Source organism: Fukomys damarensis, unplaced genomic scaffold (genome assembly GCF_012274545.1).
Source record: "Fukomys damarensis isolate Sample0158 unplaced genomic scaffold, DMR_v1.0_HiC HiC_scaffold_10, whole genome shotgun sequence".
NCBI classification, from domain to species: domain Eukaryota; kingdom Metazoa; phylum Chordata; class Mammalia; order Rodentia; family Bathyergidae; genus Fukomys; species Fukomys damarensis.
In genome coordinates this window covers 32,250,358-32,272,245 of record NW_022900922.1, presented here as the reverse complement: position 1 = coordinate 32,272,245, position 21,888 = coordinate 32,250,358, and the positions used below count along the sequence as shown (strand labels likewise).

Genomic DNA, 21,888 nt, shown 5'->3' with positions numbered 1-21,888 from the left:
TATCAACATATCTTGAAGCTTTTCTGAACAGACTTTTAACCTGGGTGATATGAATTAGATATGCTTTTAAGAGGAGCTGAGGAAATGATGCCGAGTGTGATCCTTCCCCTTCACCCTCCTACCTTCCCGCCTGTCTTGGTGGGAAACTCATTGTGAGTGATAACGACTGTGGCTGTTACTTTGGGTAAAGTTGAAGGAGGAGTAAAAAAACCAATCCTACATACAGTAGGTTTTGCTTTCCATGATTTATTTCCTAGGCTTGTGTACAAATATATGAAATGGAAAACTCCAGAAATAAACAATCCATAAGTTGCATTGTGCACCATTCTGTGTAACCTAGTAATGAAATCTTGCCCTGGTTGTGAATCATCCCTGTAATCAGTGTCTCCATGTAGTGTATACTACCCACCCAGCAATAGTCACTTCACTATCATATTAACTGTGTGGCATCAGTATATTGTTAATGACTGATCCATTATTAGTTATCATTGTTAATCTTACTGTGCCTGATTTATAATTAAGCTTTACCTGATGTATGATAGGGCAAAACAAAATAGATATGGGGTTCTGTAATAGCTATGGTTTCAGACGTCAACTGGGAGTCTTAGTGTGTCCCCCATGGATAAGGGGGACTAGCATAGCTGGTAAAAATCTTACATCATTTTACTGTTGAACTGGCTGGGGATGAAATGTTTAACTGAGATTTCAGATCCTGGATTGATGTCATTCCAGAAGTGATGTCATCTTTTCTACCACAATGTGACACAGCCACTCGGAGAGGTTTACAATCACAGAACCTCATTATATATTTCATGAGCTCTTTGGCGGCTTTGGGTGTTATAGACAATGGCCGGGGATTTAGCTCAGTGGTTCCATTGCCTGTCTCACAAGCACAAGGTCTTGAGTTTGATCCCCGGTACCAAAAAACAAAATTAAAAAACCCCCCACACAGTGGGTATTATGAACAGCCTTTTGATATTCCTCCCAGTTCTATTATTTGTTTGTTTTAAAATTAGTATGTGTTATAATTAATGGAAAACTTTTTGACTCCTTGGCTGAAGAACGAGCCTTCCTCATTTGGAATTTTTGTGGTTCCTGATGTTTGCTTATGGAACCTGGGTATATACTGTATTTAAAATAGGGTAATTGAATCAACTCGGTAACAGTATGGGTGACATTATCTTTTAACCCTAAATCATAGAATTCTCATTTATTGAAGGTGTGGTCTGAGACATTGGTTAACATGTGGGTTTCTGCCTTCTCTGGCTCCTCAATTAATGTGAAATAAATGTAATGTTGTAAAATATCCAGCACAGAGCCTGGAACACAGCACAGTCAACTATACCCAATTATTTGTATTTACTTTCAAAGAATGCTGGAGATTGGCAGCTTCCCAAAGAATGCTTTATGTGCTCTGCTTTAGGAATTGGTTCACACTGGACTGGAAACTCTGTAAGGGCAAGTGTCAACTGAGTTATCCCCAAGGTCTAGCGGAGTGTCTGGTACACAGAGGGTGCTATGTAAACATTTGGGAGGGACTGTTGAGTGAGTGATTGGTGTTGCAGGCGTCTGGGAATTTCAGAGAGAAAAAGGACCAGCGTGCTTACACACAGATGGCCACACTCTCTTAGATAAGTCTCACTGATCATTTAGAAACAAAAGAAAAATAATGTGGTTTCTTTTTTTTCAACACGTGAAAGATGTGAGGATCAGATTTTAAAAATAATACTATTTTTTTAACCCAAATTACAAGATGCTCTGCCACTGCCTGTCTTTCCTGAGAGGAGCTCCCATGCTGAGGAGGGGCATCTCAGGGACAGCAGGTGTGAAAAAACTTAAACTTGGCTTCAATGAAAGTGCAGGTAATGATTTCTTCCCTAGCAGTCAGTCCCTTTACTCATCACCTACTGAGTGCCAGCGCCATGCTAGGTAATTTTAATACTTTCTCATTGCAAATGAAGCAGCAAGGAGATCGATAATCCTGACCTCTATTCTATATGTGTATATTGTATTTTATGAGTATATTTCATGGGCAGTGACTTATCCAAGGTCTCGTTATTAATATGTGGTCAGGGTGAGGTGTTTGACTCCACTTTTTTCCAAAACTGATTTACTGAATACCAATTTACCATTTGAAATACACAAGACAAGGTTTTTAATACATCCACAGAACACACATTTTGTCCAGTGCCTAGAGCAGCTTTTTTTCCTGAGGTTGGTAAAAGCAGCTTTCACAAATTGGAAAGCAGAATTTCACTAGCACACCTGTAAAGTGATTTATAGGTTAAGTTTCAGCCAACTACTTGTTTGAATTCCAACCCCTTAACTATGCACTCATTATATAATCTTGGGCTAATTCTCCAATGTCTCTGTGACTCAGTGTCCTTATCTGCAAAACAGGACAATTAAAGGAGTGAATTCCCTTAAAATGCTTAGAACAGTGTCTGATACAGAGTAAATATTCAATGTTAGCTACAATCACTACTGTCAAAAGGGTACTACCAGTTCACTGTAATTTCATTCTGCATATTTCAGGATCCCGAAGTTAGCTTTTAAATTACAGAAAACTACATTGTGGTCATTGAAAATTTTTATTATATCCCACATTCTTTGTAAATCCATAATTTGTATCACTTAAGATCTTTTACCATTTTTCATTCAGATACTTTTTTTTTCTTTTCTGATTCAGGGACTCACTACGTAGTTTAGGCTGCCCTTGAGCACTCACTCTAGCCCATGCTGGCTTCAAACTGGAAGCAATCCTCCTGCCTCAGCCTCCCTAGTGCTGGGATCACAGATGTGGCCCACCATGCCTGGTAGCAGAAGATATTTTTTCACGTAAAGACCACTCACTGTGTCCTGAGACAGCTGCCTAACTAGCACCTTTTTTTTCTTCTTCCCCATTGACAAGCACAGCCTTTATTCTGGTGGCACTGTGCCTACTCAAGAATGACATTTCAGGCCTTCTTCCTAGTGTGGGTGGCTCAAAAGCCATTCCAGGAAAGGTCCTCCAGGTGGTCTGACTCTTAGCAGATCTTTCTCTGGTTCTTAATCAGAATTGGAACCTGGAGCTCTGGCATTGATATAGAATGTAAATTTAACTTAAAAATGGAAGCTGCTTGCTCAATATGGAGCAGAGACAGTACCTACAAAATGTGGTGGACTGCCTAATCTCCCAAGTTTTTTTTTTCTTTTTCCCATGAGCTAAACACAACCCACTTTGATTTTTTATTTGGGCATCTTGCTATATACAGGTGCACCTAATTACACTTTATACTTATGTTCTGCTTGATTAACATAAAAGTGGGGCTAGAATAGTATATTCTTTCAACACACGTGTTGAGCACCTACTGTGGAGTGCCAGGCCTTGTTTTGAAGGCTGGACATGAGAGGGAATAGACAAGACAGTCTCTGCTTTTGGGGAATTAAGTCTGGCAGAAGAGAGAATAAAAACTGTACAATGAGCTCCATGCCAAAATGAGAGGCCCAAGGGACTGGATGCTAAGGATACATTCAACTCCTGAGAAGTGGGATAAAGTTAAACAGAAGAGGTTATTAAGGAAGATTATTTCAGGAAGAGAAGTGCTAGACACAGTAACCCATGATACACAGTCACAACTCTATGAGGACAGGAATTGCTTCCATCAGGACACTGAGGACATTGGCTAACCCAGTGGTGGTGAACCTTTTACAGCTTTCAATGATAGGAAAAGCCCATCAGTTTGCCACCACTGACCTTGGCTACAGGAGTCAGGCTCTCATCTCCTGCAATCCTCACATTCTCTAAGATCTAAGTAGCAGGAAGTCTTGGCACATAGTGCTGGGTAGTAACTGTGGAATCTGTTGTGCACTTTGATAAGGAACTGAGTAGCAGATTAAGGATTGTTGGGGTTTAAGATTTACAAAGTTGAAGAGGACGGCATTAGCACGAAGGTGATCTCTCTCTGCCCTCAGAAATGTACAGTGGCTGGGGTGTGAAGGCTGGGTGTCGGCCCCACTACCCGTCCAGCTTCACTCCTGCTGTGCAGGGGAGAGGGCTTCAGGGAAAGGGAACTGCAGCAGAGCCACCAGTGCTCGCTGACAGCAGATGCAGCTGCTCCGGAGCACACTTGCCTCCATAATGCATGCTGTAACTCCCAAGATGAACTTAAGGACTCCCACCCGTTTCTGAACAGGAAAACAGAAGTCCACAGTTTCTAATTCAAGGGCCATTTTATAAAATTAAAAATGTTCCCCAGGGCAATGAATCATGAAATTCAATCCTGAAAAAACTGTCTTGACTTATAAGATAGACACATGGCCTTATTAAAGTTCTCGATTCAGTATTGTGAGGGGTAAAAATAGGGTGGGGGAGACTTTATAATCCTCACTTTCTTATAAACAAGCAAAAATCAAACTGCCCAGAGAAGAGAATGGAAATGGATCTTTGCTGATAGCTGCAGGTTATACTTTCAGCTTTTCCACATATACTACCTCTTAATCCTGCTCATTTATAAAGGTTGTTGATTATTATAGATCAACAAAATAAGGTTCAGTGCTTCACTTAAAATCAATAACGGCTATTAAGTGACGAAAACAGAACTCAAACAAAGTGCTGTGTAATTCTGAAGTAGCTGCTCTTTCTACAGGAGCTTTGCATACTGTTTAGACTCAGCATCAGCACGGAAACATTGTATAGCACTAACCAGTAAGGGGTCCAAACACTCTGCTTTCCCTGTTTGGCAACCATTTAATAACTAAATCATTCATTCAGCCAGTAAGAGTTACAACATACGTAGATCTGTTAATGAAGTATCTTTGTTTTTCACAGTCTGCTTTAGCAGCCTTGCCAAGACTGCTAACTTTGTTTTTAATAGGTTCAAAATTAGTGGGACAGTGGGAATGCCATCTCCTTTAGCCATTGCATATTCCAATATGCCCAACAACAAAAAAGAATCATTAAATCAAGAGGAATGTACTTTATTGCCCTCCCTTCCAGAGCAAGTCAGCAGTTAGTTGCACCCCAATGGATATGGTATACAGGACAGAAACAAACAAAAAGTTTTTTTTGTTTTTAAAAGCACATTTCACATTTACTAGCTCACATAAATATCTGAAAACAAATACATGTCTTCCTTTCTGTATCACTGGCATAATTTATCAATTTTTAATAAACTACTGTAAATATCTGTAAGAGGAAAATAAATTTTAAAATATGAAAGAAGTTAATAAATAGCCAAATAAGTCAACCATTCAGAGGACAACCTGAATTTAAGATTAAGCCACTGATTTACAAACTTTATTAAAACAAATTCACCTATAAAAACAAGACTGTTTATAGCCTGATCAACTTTTTTTGGTAGCAGTTGAAGTTTCACACAAAAAAGTGCAAGACTTCAACTAATGAACAAATAAGACATTCAGACATTAGCTTACACTTTAAAAAATTCTATCAGCTCCACCAAATACACAGTGACTTCGTATCAACTGATGTTAGTCCTGTGTAAAGAATACACTTTCCATTTAAACAGTTTTAATCACGCTTCTGTAGGGCATCAGTAACTTCTAGTGGGAGTTAGAATACAGTCTGTTCTTGATGAAGACAACACTAGATAGATGTTGTCGGATGCCTGGATAGTGCTGAATGTGACAAAACCAGCGAGACACATTAAGATACTTCTCCTTTTCTTGGACTGTCAGGTCAACCTAAGTAGAGATTAAAAACACACACACATAATACAAACATTTCATAAGCACAACTATATTTGATAGAAATTAAAAAAAGAAAAACCCAACAGTTCTCAAAAGCCAATATATTTAAATAAAAATTTCAGAAACTTGGGAGCACTATGTAGTCATTTAATGCATATATGTTCACTTTTAAACTAAATGTATTTTCTACAGAAATAACCACATTTTTTACAAATAAAAAATTTACATTAATCCAGGATTTGGAGGTGCAGTTTTTCACTTTATTGGAAAAGAAGGTGGAAGGAGGGAGGAGAGTAGCTTCCAAAAGACTAGGGCATGGTTCTTACTCTAATTTTTTTTTCTTTTTTTTCTCAGCAAAAAAGAAAAGATTTATTGGCATATACACACATACTGAACAAGGGAGCACCTAAGCGGGAGGGAATATGTACATGTACACACACACACACATAGCCCTAAAGGGTTGGGTTATATGTTGACCATGCTACCTTTCTATTGAACTCTGAGGGGAAAAAATCAAGACGACCAGGATCTAATTTCAAGTGATTATTACTCAGTACAGGAAGGTCTCTTTCTCAGTGACAGACTCAAATGAAGAAGGCTGAGTAATACCCAGAGACACCATCTAAATTGTTTGCAATAAAGCTGCACTTTTAGTAGATATAGCAATTCACATCATTTACTATCAAACTATAAGAATGACTTGAGATCTGGTTAGAGAGAGAGAAAATCAAGACCGTAGGTGTATCTACCATTCTACTGGGCTCAAATTCCAAAGTAGGTGACTCTGAGTCTTTTCTCTAAGACAAAATTTTGAGCTTTTAGGCATTATCAGCTAAAGAGAAAGCCAGCAGGGAGTAGTACTTCCTGTTATTAATTCAACATTTAAACAGACATTGCAAATCTCTATAATACAAAGGAAAAAAAAAATCCAACTCCAAAATTTAGTCACTCCACATGCAGTGCAAGCCCATCAGTACTGAGCTTGATGGAGACACTTGGTGAGCTGGATGTCTGTGGCTTTTCAGACTCTGACATATACTTGTGCCTTCAGGCAGCATGCTGCAAAATTACTGGAATAACAAAAGCGAAGGACAAGTTTCTTTAGTCTGCAATAATTATTACAGAGTGCAATATAATATTAACAATAAAAAGATAGTCTTTTCTCAAAAAATGTCTACAATTTTTGCTGGCTCAGTTTACTTATACTGTTAGTGAGTTTTACTGCTTCTGTTGCATAAAAATATAAATTCCAGGTTTTAATAACATCTGCAGAAGTCCTGCATACAAGCTCGATAGTAAATTTTAAAAATATATTTATCTTGGCTGAGGGGGGGATAAAATTATGTACAGTTATCAGAAAGATGCTACTATCACTGCATCACCTACAAATATAATGAGTCTATGACACAGTGACAAACTAATATAGTAGTCAGGAAGACTGGTCAAGAAAGTCTTTGTATCAGCTTTTGAAATACGTGATTCTAATGTCCTGACTTGGGATCATTTTAGTCCTTACAGAGTCTTTTAAAGTCTCCATTTAGCCATTTTGTGGGATATTATTTTCAGAATAAAGTAAAAACATTCAGAAGACTAATTATTGTTTGATCTATGACAAATCTGTACACCCAGATTTTGAACCAGGGAAAAAGGGAAATACATATTTAATATTTATATTTCAGAACAGCATTTGTTAACACAAGACTAGCATATGTTGTTATCAGGCCTATTACTTAAAACACTAACAACAACATACAACACAAAGCAAAATAATCTCAAACTTAGAAAACTTCCATTTGGAGCTTCTAATATAAGGGCTATAAACCAACAAAGCACAAAATATTTTTTTATTTCATAAGCTCCTAAAGCTTCTAACATCTTCCAATTTACTCCAGCCATTTTTTTTTTCTCTCTCTTCAGTACCGGGGACTGAACTCAGGACCTTGAGCTTGTGAGGCAAAAGTGGTGCCACTGAGTTAAGTCCTTGGCCCACTCCAGCCATTTTTAACTAGAAGATCTACCACACAATGTTTTTAGTTGATCTACTTTCAGGAATGTAAACTTAGTCACCATCCCTTAGAAAAATTTGCTAGAAATACACTGAACTTTTCTGAAAGGATCAGGGTACCAAATTATGACTGACCTCAATCTGTTACCTCTGAAACTTTTTGTGTAGACATTTTACATATGAAGTTACTGTAAACAAACAAAACAACAGATAGTTCCATTTCAAATTTACCATTTAAAAAAGTATTTTTGATGGAGTCCCTTGGACTATTTAATAATGGTTTTCCATCATCCCTTTTTTGCTGGCTTATACATTTTTTTCCTTTCTTACAAAGGAAGCGCAATGCAATTGTTCCAGTTGCTACTTTCTGCTTGTTATTGGTCTGTATGCCAGTGTGTCTGTGGTGGTGCCTGGCCTTTGCCCTAAGCATTTCTTTTTGTTTATATTGGCATTCTGTAATTACTCTGAACCTTAAAGCTAAACAGATAATATTCTGAATCACCAATTTTCTATGAAGACGTTAAAAACACTTTAAGTGACCCCTTTCAGCTCAGTGTGCAGTGCTGGCTTACTACCCTTCCAACCAGCACCTGGCTGCTTTTGGGATGCTCTTTATGGCTTTCCAGTTATTCCTCTTACTTTTCCTTTCCTTCTAAAAGAACCACACACTAATCTGGAGCTCCAAACGTCAGAACAAATGTATTTCAGCTGATAACAATCATATAGTCAAGCAGCACAGAACATTTCAAAGGGTTTTAATAATCTCAAGTAACAGTCTGTTCACAGGGACTGGTATCTACTAGTGAAATCACTCCAAGCAAGCAGTGAGTCATTGTTATTACAATCAACAGCCACACTAACAGGCACTGTAACAAAGGAAGCACAACATAACATTTCTCAAAGGAATTAAATTAAGACAGATCACATCTCAGAATAGCTCAGCCATAACTAGAACTGGGCTCACAATGAAACAAAGCAGTGGGATTACTGATGGCTTGAAGGTTCCTTGTAATTCTGCTGATTACATATCAAGTATTTAATGTGAATTAAGTGAAGGGAGCCACAAATAAATATACTGCTAAACCAAGCATGAACCCCGATGAATGAGTGCAGATGGTCCAACTAGAGGTAGCATCTCCAAATTGAATATAATACCTAGCAATCACTTTTTTTCTCACCTGTATACATTTATTCCTAGCTTAGCATGGATGCCATTTCATACCACAATGCTATCCTGTCACTGTGTAGGTTTTAGTTTGTGAGACCTGTTCCTTAAGAAAGTCTTTATCTCTGAGTACTTTGCCTATACATGGACTGGGGAGGAAGAGATGCTTTGAATTAATGTATGAACAAAGGAATGGTCAGCAGATATCTGGGTATACTCCACTCAGTGTTGTTTTGAAAAATATAATCATATATTTAATCATAATATCCTAATCACTATAAAGAGGATATACATTCCCAAATGGGAACTATAAATATACAGATGGTTAAATATTGTTAAGGTAACTAATTTTAACATGCAGAATCAAAGGGAAACTCTTCTAACCTGTCTGTCTATGAACTAAATGTCCTCCAAGGCACCTAGACTCATAATTAAACAACTCTACACGTGGGGCTGGACTGCTCTGTGTTATGCAATTATGACAGTATTCACTATGGTGGCAAAGAAATTCTACACAAACTCCCTCCTTTTTATTACACAACCTGCACTAGCCATTCAAGAGGAAAACACAAATACACAGTTGGTTTTCAAGAGTTACACTTCATGATCATCTTTTTTAATTGGATTGGAGAAATGCTCTCATTCATAATGATAGCCTGATGCGACAGGAAGACAGACCTTGGGAGTCCGGATGTAGTGGTCGCCATGCATTTCTCCTGACACTGTTTTAAAAAGTTAAGTAATAACCCATGTGCCACAGACAAATATGTTTTTAAAAAGCCGATAAGAATGTTTCAGATCTAAACTGTTAGTAAACCCCTCTATAAGGCAGCCATGATCACAGCAGCATAATCTTGCCCAGTCATTTATGGACTCCCTCAAGCTGAAAACTGTTGGTTTGCCACCAGGACAGAGATGCTTAGATACTTTAGCAGCAAACCCTCTTTACTTTGGAGCCCTTATTCATTTTGAAATGAGGTAACTTGTGCCACGTCACCATTCTAAACTAAAAAAAAAAACCAAAAAAAATATATTGAACCTAGAATGGAATAAAAATAGGCTGATGTGACCATTATATTTCAGCTGCAATCAAACTTTCTTCACATTTAAATAAAATTACTTTGATTTGATTTTATTGATGAACACTGCTAAAATCATATTTTCACTATAGATATAAAACCTAAAATAGGAATTATGAGTAGGTACATAATGTTGTTACACATTTCTACTCTCAATAAGCATGTAGCTGCCCAAGTCACTGTGCTAAGAGCTGGGGGAAGGGCGTTGAGGGTAAAGAGAAATACATGATCCTCCCTGGTCTTCTCATTTTGTTTAATGTAAGTCCTACTCCTTCTTGATGCCCTAACACAGCGATTGATAGGCCTCTTTTGATAGACCAGAGAGTTGTTTTAGATGAGAATTCAAATGATCATTGTATTTATAAGCAGCACTTATAGTTACACTTAGAAGTTTTTTTTTTTTTTTTTTTTTTTTTTTTTTTTTTTTTTTTTTTTTTTTGGTACTGGGGATCGAACTTGGGACCTTGCGCTTATGAGGTAAGCAGTGGTAGATTTTTAAAATAGGAGAATTTCCTTGGGTAGCCAAGGCTGTTCAAATGCTGCAGATATTTTTCATGACTCTTCATCCTACTTTACTTGCCTCGTTAAATGGTCAAATTACATTCTAATCAGAAATTAGCACCATATTTCATTTTCTCTAATTCATTGTATTCATGTAAAAGTCTTATTTCCTCAATGAAATTAACAGTTCTTTGAAATATATTGTTCTATATTTATTTTATGCCCTTGTCAAGTCTAGCATAGTGGGCAAATATAGCAGGCTCTCAGAATTAATAACTTTAAACTTATGAGAAATTGTGTGCTGTCAAAATAGGCCATTATAATATAACGATATAGAACTTAACTCAATCACTTAGGGATATTTGAGGATAATTTTTGATTAAAGTCAAGTAAATCCAAATTAAGAGATTACAGCGTGAGTGGCAAGACTAAGAACACAGTAGTAGTACTTGTGGGGTATAGGTTCCAGAACGCCCAGTGGATATCAAAATGCAGATGCTCAAGTCTCTTATGTAAAATGGAATGGCATTTGCATATAAACTACACATTTCTTCCTGTGTGTACTTTATGTCTGGATTACTTATAACACCTAATACATTGTAGATATCATGCACAATAGGTGTTATACTATAATGTTAAAAAATAATAGAAGAAAATAGTCTGTATATGTTTAGTACACATGTAAGCTTTTTAAAATTATTAGTTTTTAGTATTTTCAATGTGCATTTGGTTGACCCTGCAGATGTGGGAGCTGCAGATGAGGAGGGCTGAATGTAACCGAATCATGCATTATGATGATTTCTAACAGTTCAAGAGGGCTCCCTCACATCCTAAGTTACTTGAGTCAGATATGGTTTGTCTTGGTCCTTCCAAAAGCTGAGCTCTATGCCTCTGTATAAATTACCTGCCATTTTGCTTTATTTTTTCATAAAATTAAAAAAAAAATTACTCAACATTTCTAAGCATTTGTTTCTTTCTCTACAAAAGGAGAATAACAATAATCCTATCTTCTTCAGTTATGAGATATAATGAAAATGTAAAATTCCTTGAAAAGTATTTAGAAGCAAATTTACTGTATGTTTCTGGAGGGCTGACTGTATAAATGTGCCAGGAGTGTCAGGTGGTAGGTGCTATGAATATGAACTTTGATTCAAGTGGCTTATCACAGATTTTCAAAGTGGGAAGACAGAAAAAGAAACAGGAAAGAGCTTGTCACTGTGATTCAGGAGGCTGAGAGGCTTCTACCCAGGAATCAGTGATGGTGCTAAGATACCCGAAAAGACAAGTGAATCAGAGACAAAGTAAGGACCAGACTGCAAAAGACAAGAGCAATGCAAGGACAGAGAAAGAAGAGCTCAGTGGTCAGCAGAAGGGAACTACATTATGGCTAGAAGTCAACAGCAGGAGCAAAGCTAGCACAGGAGGAGGAAGAAGGGTCCTCTGTGTGACGACATTTCACTCTGTAGGGAATGAGGAACACTATAGTCATTCAGGAAGGAAAAATCCATGGTCACAAGAAAGATTACTTCATTGGCCACCAGTGTTATCTCTGTTCACTCCATAACATTAAGATCCAATTTTATCTGGGTCAGAGATGAGACTGGTGGCAGGGGCACTATCAGTAGGGATCATGCAAAGAGTCGTGTGTGAAAGGCATTCAGGAAATGGAAATCAGGATCTAACCAACTGGGTAGATGCGATGCAGAACACAAAGAATGTGTGGGCTTCATTTTTCCTCAGGGGAGATACAAGTGTTGGGGTAATGAGGAATTGAGGAAAGAAGCACAAATTCTGGAGTCAAACTGCCAGTTCAAGTCCTGGTCCAGCCAAGTATTTGAGCACCCTCAAAGAAGACAGCTGAGTTCCCCACACCTCATCTCATTGGTAACATGGGGCTGATGAGGGCTGATGAGAACAGTGCCTACTTCCTAGGCCTGTTACAAGGATTAAATAAATCACCATTTACAAAGCATGAAAAATAGCACCAAGAATATGGCGAATGCATTCTACTTGTCTGCAAAGAAATTTTACATGAGGTACAATTTTAAAAAGGAGGCAGTAGGTGAAGAAAAGTGAGTTAAAGGAACAGATAAATAAGCTTGAAAAAAAGCAAGAGAATCCACTGTACCCAGAAAAAGGAGACAAGTTGAATAAGGATGTGTAAGCAGGAGGGCTGACAGACGAGGGGATTCTAACAGACAACCTCCATTCCTAGTCAAAGGGAGGACGCTCTGTGGCAATGACTGAAGACAAAAGGTGAGGATCAGGGACAGGCCTAGAGAGATAACGGTCTGGAAGTGTCACCAGGAGAAGGAAAAAGCCTACTTGTATTGTATGCAAACCCAGCTATAATTAGATAGTACAACTTTTTCCTGGCAACCATTTATAGTTTTGTGATTTCTTAAACACAGCTCACTTTGGATATAGAAATGAAGACATTTATGTGGACTCGCCAAATGCTGAGGATTTACAGGGAGAGTTGTGACCTCAGGCCAGAGCAAAGGAGCTAAGATGTTCTTGTAGCTGAAGTCAGGCAGAAGGAAGTCTAAGTTGAGTCAGGAAGAAAAGTACTGCGCACAGGTGTGGAAAAATGAGAGACAAATTATACCAGGCAAGATTAGGAATTAAAAATTAAAAGAGGTAGGCTATCAGAATGCATGGAAGATAGAGCACTAGAATTAAGACCCAGAGTGGAGTGGGATGAAGATGAACATGCCCACAGGGTGGCTAGAGAAAAAATTTTGCAAGAAAAGCAGAAGCAAACTTCTGAGAGTGGAGTAGGTCAAGGAACAGGAAGCAACTATGTTAAGTGGATACATGGAAGGAATTTTTCACAAAGCACCTTTTCTATAAATGACTCTTTTCATATTTATTTGATAAGTTGAAAATGCAAATTTGATTTAAATTTAAAAAAATTAAAAATCATTCTGAACAGGGGGACAAAAAAACATTTACTCACTATAAAGTGATGAAGTCCGTAGTATAATAGGATATCTGCTAAGGTAAAGTTATATCCCGTAAGGTAGACTTTATCTTCAAGATATGAATTAAGATCCTAGAACAAAAAAATAAAATATTAATTTAAAAAGCACAAAGGACAACACTATAATATCACATGACTAACAATATTTGAAGACTATCAGGAAACAAAATATAGTACTAACATTTAAACTAGTTAATCTTTGAGATTAATAGAAAGAGTTTCACTCAAAATCACAGGTTGTGTGCCAATCTTGTCATTTAAAATTAAAAAAACCAAAACCAAAACCAAAAAACCCAAATAGCTTGGGTACAGTGGCTATGCCTATAATCCCAGCAGGTTTAGGCAGGTTGAGGCAGGAGGATCACAAGTTCAAGCCCAGCCCAGTGAATTTAGCAAGCTTCCATCTCAAAATAAAAGGGCTAAGGATGTAGATCAGAGCAAAGGCCCCTCATTCAATCCCTAGTACCACAGAAATGAAACAAATCAGAATAAATATTATTCGCATTTTAAAGAAATAAGGAAACAAATGATATTCAAAATTCCATCTACAATCATTTCAGAGTTGTTTTTTATAACATTGTATACATCATGCTCATGTTAAGATTTTTTTCCATTAAAATATAAAAGACTTGTTAACAATTTCTATTCAAAGGATTCTAAGTTCCTGGTTTTTGCAAATTTTTTAGGTACTTTAAAGAACTTAATTGTATACAAAATAACATTAAATTTACCACCTTAACTATTTTTAACTATATATTTTAGTAAGAGTTAATGATATTCACCTACTTGTACAAACAATCTTCAGAATATTTTCATCTTGCAAAGCTAAAACTCTGAGCATTAAGCAACAATTCTCCATTTCTCCTTCACTTAGGGCCTGGCAATCACCATTCTACTGGTTCTATGAATTTGATTACTCTAGACACCTAAGAAGAATCATGGAGTATTTGTACTTCTGGGATTGCTTACTTCACTTAGTATACGCCAAAGTTCACCTGTGTTGTAACATGTCATAATTTCCCTCCTTTCTAAGGCTAAATTATATCACACTATATGTATACATTGCATTTTGTTTATCCACTGAATTGTCAGTAGACACATGCCTGGCTATTGTGAATAATGCTTCTATGAATACAGGTGTCTAAGTAGCTCTTCAAGAAGTGCTCTGAGTTCTTCTGGGTGTATACCAACAAATGGAGTTGCTGGGTCACATGGTAACTCTATCCATGTCTTGGGGAAGCCCACTCTTATTTTCACAGCAGTTGTCAGTTTATATTGCTACCAACAGTGTACCATGATTAACAAATGGTTGTTATTTTTTTGTTGTTTGTTTGTTTGTTTTTGGGCAGTAGCCATCCTAATGAATTTGAGGTGATAGCTCATGGAGAGTCTGACTTGCATTTCCCTAATGATTAGTAATTTCAGCCAGTATTTTTTCATAAGCTCATCAGCAATTTGTATACCTTCTTTGAAAAAAACGTTTACTCAAATCTTTTGTCCATTTAAAGATTAGATGATTTGTTTTTTTGTTGAGCTGTAGATTTTTTTTTTTTTCTTTTGTACCAGGGATCGAACTTGGGTCCTTGCACTTGTGAGGCAGGTGGCGGTACCACTGAGCTACATCCCCGGCCTCCTTGAGTTAATTTTTAGGTTTTTTTTTTTTTTTTTTGGTACCAGGGATCGAACTTGGGTCCTTGCACTTGTGAGGCAGGGGGCGGGGCCACTGAGCTACATCCCCGGCCTCCTTGAGTTAATTTTTAGGTTTTTTTTTTTTTTTTTGGTACCAGGGATCGAACTTGGCTCCTTGCGCTTGCCAGGCAGGCAGCAGAACCACTGAGCTAAATCCCCAGTCCTTTGAGTTAATTTTTATATATGATATAAGATAAAGGACCAATTTCATTCATTTGCATGTGGATATCCAATTTTCACAATACCTCAAAGGTTCTACTTTTAAATATCTAAAGGCACATAAAGTTTTTATTAGATGTCTACACAATGGCCACCAATTTTTAAATTATGTTAAATGCATAAAAATAATTCATTTAAAATTACCAAAATGCCAAAACAAACAAAAAACCTGAAAAACAAAAACACCAACCTACTCCAAACAAACAGCCAACAATTTTACTATCCACATAGCTAATGAGCTCATTTGAGAGAAAAAAGTAACGTGTTAAAAAATAAAATTCTGAAAAGGTCTTATATTAAATTAGAAGTATTGTCTGGCAGACCAATATATAGTTTCCTTAGAGGGAAAAATATAGGAAGAATTACAGAATTGTATGAATACATTTGCTGTCTCTCAAAATTAACAATTTATATTAAATTATGTTCAATTTAAAAGAGGTAACAGAGTCACATAAGTTTTAAGGCAGGTTTTATAAAATAACTCAGAGGCTCCTCAAGACTATTCTGGAAGTCCAAGATCAAGGTTCTAGGAGATGCAATGCCTGTGGGCTCATTTTCCATTTCTTGCTTCCTGCTTCCTGTTTCACAAGGGCTGTCTTTTCATAGGGTAGCAGTAGCAAGGGATACCAGGCCTCTGGAAGAAGGGTCCTAGTCCTGTTTATGAGTGCCTCACCCTCTGGACCCGATCACCCCCAAAACCATTACTTTGAAAGTTAGGATTTCAACATACAAATTTTGGGGGAACCTAAACGTTTTTACTCCAAAACATCCCAAAGAACCTGGTATACAGTGGATCAGTAATCAGTGTTTGCTAAACTAAATTTAATTTTTTTGAATTTATACACATTTTCATTTAAAGATAGTTTTCAAAATGGTACATGAATATGGACTTGAGGATGGTACAGATGAGGACACCAAGGAATGTGGACACAAATAAGGAAAAAGCTATGAAAGAATAAAATTGTAGAGGAAGGTAGAATATACTTGCATATCGGTATGTAAGGGCTACCTCCACAGTAATTTGTTGAATAGAAATGGTTTCCTCCAAGTAACTTCAAAAGAAGTAATTATATGAAGTAAGTAGATCTTCATTTAAATTTAAGAATGTAAAGCTCTGAAAAACTTTCATACAGCATATTCTAAAAGTAGAAACCATATCCATGTTTCACTTACAAAAACCTCTTTTTTTTTTTGGTACTGGGGATAAAACTCAGATCCTTGCGCTTGTGAGGCAGGGACCACTGACATAATTCCCAGCCCACAAAACTTCTTAACAATGTAATTTTTATAAATTATAATTAATATTTTTCTGATTAGTGACTTACAAAACAATTTTCCTTCTGCAAAAGACAGAAGAAAGCTTATGTTTGATGTCTTTTTCCTTTTTCCCTTTTTTAGAGAGAGCCCAAGCTGCTCTCAAACTTGGCTATCCTCCTCCCACTTCAGCTTCCCAAGTAGCTGGAATTATAGGCCTGTGCACTACACCTGGGTCCTTTTGTTTTTTAAACAAATCTTTCAGAAGCTATTGCCAAATCTATCAAAACATTTCCTCCTATCTTCCCAACTCTTAATAAATATTTAATATTATAGACAAATTGAAAAAGCAGTACAATAAACAATTAATATACCTTCTACCTAGAATAAACATTACTGTTTTGTAATGCTTTTTTCAAAATTACTACCTTATGTATGAGGAACCCAATCTTAGAATTGTGGCTTTAACAGCAGAATGGAATTTTGGCAAATGAGAATTAAGCTCCTTCTTAACCTAAGAGCAAGAGATTTAAAAATAAATAATGAAAAGATATATAGCCCAGTGTAAAAAAGAACAAAGGATACAAACAAGTATATTTTAAAATAATAAAAATGGCTTATAAGGATTATGAAAAAATGCCATACCAATATTATGGGAAAAAAGTAAAAACAAAGAAATGATGTTAGTTTGCTTGTACTGGTGCTGAAATTGACCTGGTGAAAGAGAAAGTGGTAATACCAGAGGAGTTAGTACGTGGGAAGAGGCCATCTCCTATACTGCTACACAGTGGTAATACACTTTTCTGAAGGACAAATGAAAGGGATGGCTTTGGGCCTAGCTATTTCACTTGCAGGAATTTAGCCTCAGGAAACAAATGGGAATGTTTACATAACAGATTACCATGCCTAGAAGATGCCTACCTTTTAAATACATGTAAGTATGTATAAAAAGAAAAAATGGAAAGGACACGAAAGGGGGTTTAATAATTTGATGACTAAACTGGTGGGAGAACAGATGTTTAAAATATTTTTTTTTACTTGCTTATTTGTATTTCTTAAATTATGGTAATTAATACTGACCGCCTTTAAAATACAATGCTGTCTTGAAATAGCTATAGCAAAAGAAAACAACTCTCCTCTCTGCACTCATTTGGCCATAAATCACTTGCAGTCCATTCTCTGGACATTTGTCTTCCCACTAGTCTGAACTCTGTAAAGACAGAAACTGGGTCTAAGGCCTTGCCAGCCCTAGGGATGGTACCTGACACATCACATTGCAAGTTCTTATGTTATTGGTATAAATGAGAAAACAGAGGCAGAGCAAGGAAGACACCTCTAAACTCGTAGCTCCACACCAATTATGGAGGATAGCAGGATACCCAGAAGTGATCAGTTTGATACCGAGAATAAATGGCTGATCATGAGAGACATCTTAAGAAATGAGGCCCGAGGGCTGGGAATTTAGCTCAGTGGTGCCAGCACCTCCTGGAAAGTGCAAGGTCCTGAGTTTGATCTCCCAGTACAGGAAAAAAAAAAAAAAAAAAAAAAAAAAGAAAAAAAGAAAAAAAGAAATGAGGCCTGAAAATGCTTCTTGCAAGTTCTCTTGATAGCTTTTAGTATTAAGAATGTAGTTTAAATAATTTCCTTCTGAAATAAAACATTCTTGCTCACTTTATATCACCATTATATGATAATAGAAATAAAAATCAAGAAATATTATGTGGTCAAATAGATGATTTCTAGGATTCCTTCATTTTCTATATTTTTAGAAGTCTGCTTTATTTTTATATAATGAACAAAAGAATTTCATTTGGGATGTTTTTTGTTCTTGATATCCATGAGCCAATTATTTGGGTTATATTTTAAATAAACAGGTTCTTTTACTCTAATTTGATACCTTTGGAAAGAAAATACAAATCTTAAAGTAAGATTTTCAAGAGAAGGAAAGATGGGATTTCTCAGATCAATCTGTTTTAAATTACAACCTTCAAAGACTCTGATTCCTTCCTGCCTCTGAGATAACATTTTATCCTCTATTTAGAGAATCACAATTGCTAGGTGGGGAAAGAGATAGTGAGCCACATATCATATTTAAAAAAAAAAACAAACTATAATTATTGACACATAAAGCACTCTGAACAAAAAGCAGAGGGTGGTGCACAGAACAAGCAACTGCATGTGGCTGAGGAGATGCAGTGAAGGAAGTATCTGAGGCAGAGGTGTTTGGGTTGAGAGCTGAGCGGGGAGGAAGACAGAAGGGTAAAGGCTGCTCCAGGCAGAGGTAATACTAGATACAAACTGCCTGGAGGCAGAAGGGAAGAGGGGAAGAGGCCAAAAGCTGGAAGCCACAGGAAGAGTTCTACTTAGTGGTTCATACAATCCAGAGCACAAAGAAAAGTCATGGTACCTTCAACAGAGTGTGGATAGTTTCTTTATTGGAGTGTCTGTCTACTTGAGTGACTCTGTATTCCAACCACTGCTGGACTATTGCCTTTTCTTCTGCAGTGCTTCCCAGCAAATGTTCCTTGTTGGCTTGCTTGACTAGATGAGTTGCTATTGTTGTCAATCCTGTTAGAGTTGGGCCATTGTTTGTCTGAAGAACTGGAATCTTTAAAAGGAAAGAAGGGGGAAAAAAAACCCCAACTCTTTAGAAAAATGTAAAAAATCAAAGACCAACATGACTGAAATGTCTAAGTAATCATTAAATCACTCAAATGTTTTTTAAACCAACTATTCTAGGATTTTACTCTAAGATACTAAGTTACAGACAAGTCAAGAAAATAGCAGTTACATAATTTTCAATTTGACAACAGATGCTTGATGATGAAACTAGTAATAACACTGCAAAAAAATGCTAATATCACTTCCTGTTACATATGAGAAAACAGAAATTCTAATAAATTTCAATCAAGATTACTTACTTATGCTCTCAAATCACGTAGCAGTACTAAAACCTAAACTCTTAGTGGCTTAGTACAATAAAGGTGTATTTCTTACTTATGCAAAGGTTTGTGGGGTGATTATTGGAGTAGTAATCCAGCAACCTCCTTGTGGCAACAGTCTCTACAATCACCATAGCAGGGGACTACTGGACTCATGTGCACCAGTAATCAAGTGTTTTCATCTGGTAGTGATGTTTGTCACGTCACTTCACACAGCCCACTGGTTAGAAATAATCATATGCTCCAGTGCCCACCTGTAGCCATACCGCCCCAGAAATGCAAGGAGTTCTATTGCAGGAAAGTGTAACCCTTTCATGTGCTAAGGACAGAAAGTGACACTTTGGTCTCTACAACACATACTTAGAAAGCTCTAGCACACTGTCACTGATTTTTTTCCTCTAAAGAAAATTATTGTAAAACTAAATTATCCATAACCCGTTAACTCAAAAAAATTTAAGTTACTTTCTCATTTAATCATTACAGCATCTAAGATGGGAAAAAAGTCTCATTTTCATTTTAAATCTTCTAAAATAAATAACTTCATTTTATATATTTTTGTAAGGCAAGTAATTTCATCTTCATTTTAAAGAACCAAGCCCACCATGTTTGAGATGGCAGAGTTAGAGTTTGAAGAAAGTACCACTGGCTGAAATTTCACCTCTTTTCATTATACAGCCTAAAGGATATACATATTAAGCAGTTAGTCGTAGTACACACACTATTTTTACATCATATTTGGGTTCCATGGTCTTCAAAGTCGTTACTTTTAATGGCTGCCTAATATTAAAATGTGTTGATGTTCTGTAAATGAATGAATTTTTGTCTTAGAGCTGGATTGCTGGACTGTTCTGAATTTTTATTATTGGCAATGTGGCAGAGAATGCCTTATTGCTGGCTTACTGTCATCAGTTGTCTACCCAGAAATGGGCTAAATTTTATTCATATACCATCCTTTTCCCCATACATATAAATAAGCTGTAACAGTTGCCTACCATTAAAAATATTTTAATTAAAAACCAAAGAAACCCCACACTCTGAACTCCAAAGCCCTCACAGTAGGGCCTCACACTGTTAATTTTAGGTTTACCTTGAATCATATCACTAATACTGATGTACCTATTGCCTGAACTTTAGTAATTTATTGATTTTACACATCTTTCAAAGTCTAATCCCTTAAACACCAGCTCCTTCGTAAAGAACATAAACCCCCTTTTTTAAACTCAGCATTAACTTCCTCTTCTACATTTCTCATTAATGCATTACTCCAGTAAGCACACAATTTCTTGTATTTTAAACGAAATGCGTTGACTGTTTCCCATACTAGCCAATAAGCTCTCTGAAGGCAAGACTCCGGTCTCGACAGTGTTTCCTATAAAACAGAGGGCAATCTAGGTAGAAGTAGCCCAGGAATAGGAATAGTATGGGGATTGAGGAAAACGCAGCAGACTACTTTGGAGCCATTGTCTACTCTGCTACCAGTAACAGGATCTTACACAAGTCGCTAAATCTTCCATGCTTCAGGTTAACTTGCGTGTAGAAACTACAGTAGTGCTACTTTCGAGATATGATTTGATTTTATTTTTTTGGAGACAGGGTCTCACTATGTAGCCCAGTCTGGCCTCGAATTTGGCAGCGATTCTCCTGCCTCACCTCCTCAGTACTGGGATTACAGAAGTGTGCCACCATGCATGGCTGAGACATAGACTTTTTAAAACCTGCATCAAATGAAGGAAAGGTTAAGGCAAAAACTTACATCATCTGGGGGGAAAAAAAAAAACTTCTAAGTAGCAAAAAATGTATAAACCCAAAGTAGTCTATTCTACTCTAACCCATTCTCTCCTCGGCAGGGAACTATCTTTATAATGCTCCGATGCCCTGGGAAATCGGGGTCATACACCTCACTCAGTCTCACACCAGGAGACGTTCCCCATTCTCAGCCTTCTCTTCACATTGCGCCAAGACCCGAGTGGCCTTCTCTGAAGCCATCCACGATTCAAAGCAGCACTTTTTACTACTATACACTAAATCCAGCCGTGTTCGTCCACCCAGACTAAAAAGCAAGCGTCCTGAAGTGGCGTGGTCCCCTCGTCCCTGTCGCAGCGCCAGGGGCCGCGTTAGCTCCCGGGAAGCTTTTGCGTGAGGACTGAATGAAAGGAGCGACTGAGCCCAGTGCAGTCGTTGAACGCAAGCGCGGGCTCTGCAGGTTTCTCTGAGGACCGAGTGCCCTGCACAATGGCTTCGCCTGCCCTGCGTGGGACGCCGACAACCTCGCCGGAGGTAAAGTTCAGGCCGAGCCCGCGGGGTATCAGCCGCCGCCGCAGCCACCACGGGACACGTGGGGAGCCGGGAAGCCGTCTGCC

General features: G+C 37.4%; 1 protein-coding gene across 1 annotated transcript in view; it reads right to left on the bottom strand.

Moving 5' to 3' along the window:
* Positions 1 to 5,067: 5,067 nt before the first annotated feature.
* The window catches only part of Eef1e1 (eukaryotic translation elongation factor 1 epsilon 1), a 17,069-nt gene continuing 248 nt past the window's right edge, over positions 5,068 to 21,888 (bottom strand). The window contains exons 2-4 of the mRNA XM_010622833.2: positions 18,994 to 19,194; positions 13,401 to 13,496; positions 5,068 to 5,685 (exon numbers count right to left, since the gene is read on the bottom strand). Of these exons, the coding sequence (XP_010621135.1) occupies positions 5,545 to 5,685; positions 13,401 to 13,496; positions 18,994 to 19,194 (438 nt within the window). The 3' untranslated portion in view covers positions 5,068 to 5,544. The remainder of the gene's footprint in view (positions 5,686 to 13,400; positions 13,497 to 18,993; positions 19,195 to 21,888) is intronic.